This window comes from Myotis yumanensis, unplaced genomic scaffold, assembly GCF_028538775.1.
Source record: "Myotis yumanensis isolate MYYU_CA2020_CCGP unplaced genomic scaffold, mMyoYum1.0.hap1 SCAF_18, whole genome shotgun sequence".
NCBI classification, from domain to species: domain Eukaryota; kingdom Metazoa; phylum Chordata; class Mammalia; order Chiroptera; family Vespertilionidae; genus Myotis; species Myotis yumanensis.
The window spans coordinates 39050621-39056620 of NW_027223769.1; the positions used below are offsets into that span (position 1 = coordinate 39050621).

Consider the following 6000-nt stretch of genomic DNA (forward strand, 5'->3'; position numbering starts at 1 on the left):
GCCATGAAACATAAACGTTGCTGGTAAATTGGGTTCCCGAATCCAATTCCAATGCAGGGGAGAGGGGTGGGGTTCCCCCACGTCAACAAACAATTCTCAGCCACCATCATGGTGTCTAGGAATTCAACTCAATTCTTTCTTTCTTTACAAATATACTAGGGGCCCAGTGCATGAATTCGTGCACCTTGAAAGGAACTATGGGCTGCAGTGGGCACAGGGGCTGGTCTCAGCCCCATCCTCTGTGCCCTCATCTGGCTCTCCCCTACCCCTCCCCCCAGCCCGAGGTCCTCTGTCTGCCGGCAGCCCCACTCCTGCTGCCGTTCGCACGCACTGACAGCGCCGGCTGAGCTTGCACCCGCTGATGGTGCAGAGCGATTGGGGCCGGCGCCAGCAGCGGGTGCGAGCAGGGTCGGTGCCAGCAGCAGGTGCACGCAGGCTGCTGCCCTGATCGCCCCTCAGGAGCAGGGGGAGGTAGAGAAGCCCACAGGGGCAATCAGGGCTGGAAGCCTCCGTGCGCACCCACTGACGGCGCCGAGCGATAGAGACTGGCACTGAGCACTGGCAGCGGGTGCAAGCGGTGGCTCTGGCGCTGGCTGCAGGTGCGGGCACCAGGTGGGACTGCAGCTTGCAGGAGCAAAGAATTTTCAGTAACCACCAGAGGCTTGCCTCGATGACAGCGACCTGCGCCCTGCTTTGGTCTAGTGCCCCTGCTCACCTGCTCCACCACCCCACTGCGGCCAACGCCCACCCGCCATGGTCTGCACTCGCCCCCTGGTGGTCAGCACCCGTCAGTTGTTCAGTTGTTCTGCTGTTCCGTCTATTTGCATATTAGCCTTTTATCATATAGGATTTTTATTGACTTCAGAGAGGAAGGGAGAGGACAAGAGCTAGAAACATCAATGATGAGAGAGAATCATTGCTCGGCTGCCTCCTGCGCGCCCCACGCTGGGGATTGAGCCCACAAGCTGGGCATTTGCTCAGACTGGGAATCAAATCGTGACCTCCTGGGTCATAGGTCAATCCTCAACCACTGAGCCACGCCGGCCGGGCAGAATTCAACTCAGTTTTGATGCTGTCTACCTGGAGGTGGCTCAGATCCCAGGTTCAGGGTCCAGTCCTACCAGGTTGGGGGTCCCCGAACACACACACACGCAGACACCCAGGACAGAGCACCATCCGACAGCTACTTGACCAGTTACCTAAAGGAGCGGACTGGTACCCACACAGCTGCCCACGCTGCCCCATTAGGTGGCGCCTCGGTGGGCGCCCAGCTCCCACGGCGGACGTGTGTCCGTTGCTGAGCCATTAGGGGTCATAGGAAAATGGCATGTCGCTGCCGAGGCCCAGGTGAGAGCGAGTGATTCCATGCCTGTGGCCCGTGTGTTGTTAAAAAGCTGTTGATAGCCGAACTGGGAGCTGGTTCTTTGACCTCTGGGCACAGTTCACGAGCCACTGATCTCCGGGGGCTAGTCCCTGCTGGACGCTGGCCCTGGGCCCGCATCGGCGTTTCCCGGACACTGTCCGTGTCCACACGCAGCCTGAAGGCACCGAGACGTGTGCACGCCGGCCGATCGCTCTCAGAGCCCACCCGGGTCCAACGCCAAAAATGCAAAACAGGGCCTGGACCCGGTCCAACAACTGGCACTTTTGTTTTCTCAAAAGTTGATAAATTAAACACAACTAACCTCTGCTTTCACTTCTTCAAGTACCATGCCTTTCTTTTTTTAAAAAAAATATATTTGTATTGATTTCAGAGAGGGAGGGAGAGGGAGAGGGAGCTAGAAGCATCGACGATGAGAGAGAATCATTGATCAGCCGCCTCCTGCACGCCCCCTACTGGGGATCGTGCCCGAAACCCAGGTGTGTGCCCTTGACCAGAATCGAACCCGGGCCCCTTCAGTCCCCAGGCCGACGCTCTATCCACTGAGCCACACCAGCCAGGGCTCACGGCTTCCTTTTTTAAAGGTGTCTTCGGTGGTTTGCCAGTGGACAACAGCTTTCACAGCTGAAATCTCGGGAAGAAAGGGTTTATTAGGCCATAAGCCCCCCAGAGAGGGCCGGGTCCTGGGCGAGGAGTCTGAGCCGCCAGCCGCAGGGCCAGAGGGAGAAGAGCGCGCAGCCCTGGGCTCCCAGGCGCTTCTGTGGGTCATGTTTGGGGGAGAGTGCGCACTGGGTGAGGGCAGGGCGGGGCCACCGGGCAGGTGCACATAGGAAGAGCTGTTTCCTGCTCCTTGGCCGTGGGAGGCAGCCCGGGAAGCCCTGCAGGTGAGCAGCCCGAGCGCATCCAGGAACACGTGAGCCCCCGCAGCCCTCGCCCGCGGCTCCTGTCTCCACTCTGGGCTGTGGTTTGATTGCGGACACCTCGGGGTCTCCCACATCCATTCGAATGTAAACCTTCGTCGGGCACCCGCCTAGAGTCTGGGGTCTGGCCTTGGGAGGGATGTTGACAGTGAGCCACGCTGGGCGCAGCTGCCCCTGGGCTCAGACAGACACCGAGGTCTCGGCAAGAAGGGAGAGCTGCTGAGAGCTGCTGGCTCAGCTCCACTGGGATCTGGGGGAGACGCTAACGTGTGGGGCGGGGTGCCTCGGCCTTCGGGCCTTGCTCGGCGCTAGGACTTTGGCCTAGGACTTTGGCGCTAGGACTTTGGGGGCCTTTGCGGCGGCCCCGGCGCGCTCCACGCCCTCCACGCCCCCTCGCCCTCTCTTGCAGGCTGCTCCAGTACACCTTCGTGGGGGACATATTCATGGTTCCCGACGACCCTCTAGGAAGGAGTGGACCCCGATTAGAAGAGTTTCTTCGGAAGGAAGTCTTCCTTAGGTATTTCCTCTCCAGATGGCTGCGTGCTTACCCGTGTCTTTCCGGGCTTTGTGCAGGTTTAGAGCAAGCATGTCCCGGGAAGCTAAACAGGGCTCCTGATTTCATTTCAATGGTCTTAGATTGAGTGCGGATCTTGTCTGTGTGGAAACTAATCAAGCCAGTGCCCCCGAAAGAGAAAACCTTCATTTGTGGTCCTTTTGGTTTTGGGGGTTTTTGGTTAGTCCCCACCTGAAGGTATTTTTCCATTAATTTTTAGAGAGAGTGGAAGGGAGGGGGAGAGACAGAGAGAGAAACATCTGTGTGAGAGAGACACATCGATTGGTTGCCCCCCACACGAGCCCCAGCTGGGGACCGGGGATCAAGCCTGCAGCCCAGGTCCAAGCCCTTGACCAGAATTGAACCCAGGACCCTTCAGTCCTCGGACTGGTCTCTGCCCACTGAGCCACACCAGCTCCTCGTGGAGAGCGGGGAGCCAGGCGCTTCCTGGGGGTCTGAAAGGACAGAGCAGGCACTGCGGGCGCCACACACTAGCGAGTTGCGTTCAGGTCGGCTTTTGTTTTTTCCGTCGTTAACCACAGTATTCTGTGTGCCTGACGCAGAGCCTCTAACCCAGCGGTTCTCAACCTGTGGGTCGCGACCCCTTGGGCAGTCGAACGACCCTTTCACAGGGGTCACCTAAGACCATCCTGCAGATCAGATATTTACATGACGATTCATAACAGTAGCAACATTACAGTGATGAAGTAGCAATGAAAATAATTTTATGGTTGGGCCACAACATGAGGAACTGTATTTAAAGGGCCAGAAGGTTGAGAACCACTGACCCAGCAACGGACCTTTTCTCTTTAAAACTAAAACAGGCTGCACTTGTGTGTGTTTCCAGCAGGAAGGCGTTCAGGGGTTCGTTTCCATTTGCAAGGAGACCCTGGGGTTCCCGGCTTGGCTGGGGGGGTGACTCGCGCAGCGGGGTCTCCTGCAGGGCCAGGTGGTCCCCTCCCTGGTCTTGGGCATCCTCTCTTTTGAGCCCTTGGTGTTCATGAGCACCCACAGGCCCTGCTTCCCCGCCCGCACCCACCTGCTCCACACCACACCTCTCGTACCTCTCACTTCCTCCCCGGCGTCCCAACAAGCGCCTGGCTCCTCGCTGGCCTCACGGTCCGCGGTCCAGCTGCCTGAGGAATGTTCGGCTCCTCCCACAGCCGGCGCCAACCGCAGCAGGCTCAGCCGGTTGATAAGGAAGTTAAACACTCACCTCTGTGCACACAGTTGTGGGTGCCAGTGCCTCACCCAGACGTCGGGGAGAGGGGGGCGCACATGGGTCGGTGAGGGCTGCCCGCCCACTCCCGGGGGTCCCTTTTCTGAGGCCTGTCAGCCGGGGCCCCCCACACAGAATCAGAGTCTCACCCTCCGTCCTCAGGCCTGCTGGACGCCCCCAGATGGTGCCGAGCCAGACCGAGGGGCGGGGTCAGTCCTCGCAGAGCAGACCTGCAGGTGGAGTGGCTCTTTTTTAAAAAAACACACACACACATTTTGTTACTGAATTCAGAGAGGAAGGGAGGGAAGGACAGAGATAGGCACATCAGTGGTGAGAGAGAAGCATGGATCGGCTGCCTCCTGCTCGCCCCACGCTGGGGATCGAGCCACTGAGCTACACTGGCCGGGCTGGAGTCATCCTGTCCCCACTAAGTCTGGAGGTGGCATCGGGACATCCCCGCCCGGCCCGCAGTCCCACCGTCAGCCGCCAGGGGGTGGCACTGGGCTCGGGGTCGGCAGCAGGTCATTTCCACGGGTCTCCTGTTCATCTCCTCACCCCGCTCACCAGGCCTCACTTCGTTCACAGGGACCTGCAGCCCCTGCTCCCCGCCCTGCCGGCCGTGGGCATGTTCGACCCCAGCTTCCGGGGCCCCGGCACCCAGGCCGCCGGCACCGGCCACCAGCCCCCCGCCCGGGTCCAGGGCCCCCCGCCCGGCCACTGGCTGCCCCAGCAGCCCCGCTTCCCGCTGGGGCCCGGCCTGCCCGGCCTCCCGCCCAGCGTGCCCCTGCCCGCCCAGCGGTCCTCGGCCGAGACCAGCGAGCTGAGGGAGGCCCTGCTGAAGATCTTTCCCGACTCGGAGCAGCGGCTGAAGATCGACCAGATCCTGGCGGCCCACCCCTACATGAAGGACCTGAACGCACTGTCGGCCATGGTGCTGGACTGAGCGCGGCCGGGCGCACACTGTGAAGAGGCGGCCGGGGAGCCGCTGCGCGCGCAGGCGAGGAACGGACCCCGATTTGTGCATAGACCCTGGGTTTTCAAGCCAGCTCTTTTCTACATAAACGATGCTGCTATCGGAGGAGAGTCTGCATTCCCTGCCTGCTCAGACTGTTCCATACCAGTGACTCGAGTGGAATGACATTTTTATGTTTTTTAAACTATTTTCCTTAAAGCTGAAAATATTGACAAATGAATATGATTAGCCTTTCTAAATAAAACAAAACAAAACAAAAAAAGAGCTGCTTCCTTAGGGAAGCAAGATCCTTAAAGTATATTTTCTTGAGGTGACCGTCACGCCCGCCAACCTGGAGAGTGTGCCCTCCCCGCGCCCCTGCCTCCCCGGGATTCCCCCGCCGGAATCCTTGGTTAGAGAGGCCGGGCGCCACTAGAGGGCACCTCGTGCCTGCCGTGGTGGGGGACCTGGCACTGCGAGCCTCCGCCCCGGGCTCTGTGCCCGCCCTGGCCACGCCCCGGCGCCCGCTGTGCAGGCCGGTGGGTGGGGCCGCCTCCCCGTCCAGGGCTCAGCTCCCGCCCGCACAGGCCTAGCTGTCCTGACCTGACTCCACGTCACGTCCAGCCCCCGAGGAGGACGGTGGGCGCGAGGACTGGCACAGCCCTCGCTGTGGTGGTTTTGTGTCCTCAGCCGTGGGACCCGCCCCCTGCGAACGCTGTGCAGCTTTGCCAAAAACCCACAGGCATCTGCTTTCCAGACGACCCAGCCAGTCCTAGCACCAGCCGCTTCCTCGGGGCGAGGCCCTGCCTTCACGTTCGCTGTTGTCTCTCTGTCCTCAGCGGCCCTTCCCGCCCGCCTTTCTCGGAATCGATAGCTTCGCATCGTGTGGTCAGCTGCCCAGTTCCCTGTCGGTGACATCCTTCCCGGCGGTTCCCTCCCAGCGTCTTGCTGTTCTCTGAACCCACCTTCAAAGGG

The 6000-nt window shown here is 60.4% G+C and overlaps 1 protein-coding gene across 2 annotated transcripts in view; it reads left to right on the forward strand.

The window, feature by feature from the left end:
* N4BP1 (NEDD4 binding protein 1) overlaps nucleotides 1-5308 on the forward strand; it is a 30446-nt gene extending 25138 nt beyond the window's left edge. Inside the window, exons 6-7 of one of the 2 annotated variants that reach the window (XM_070399065.1) lie at nucleotides 2711-2818; nucleotides 4659-5308. In XM_070399065.1, the coding sequence (XP_070255166.1) occupies nucleotides 2711-2818; nucleotides 4659-5016 (466 nt within the window). In that variant the 3' untranslated portion in view covers nucleotides 5017-5308. Of the gene's footprint in view, nucleotides 1-2710; nucleotides 2819-4658 lie in introns of those variants that run through there. The other variant, XR_011468933.1, reaches the window with a different exon arrangement.
* Nucleotides 5309-6000: the final 692 nt, after the last annotated feature.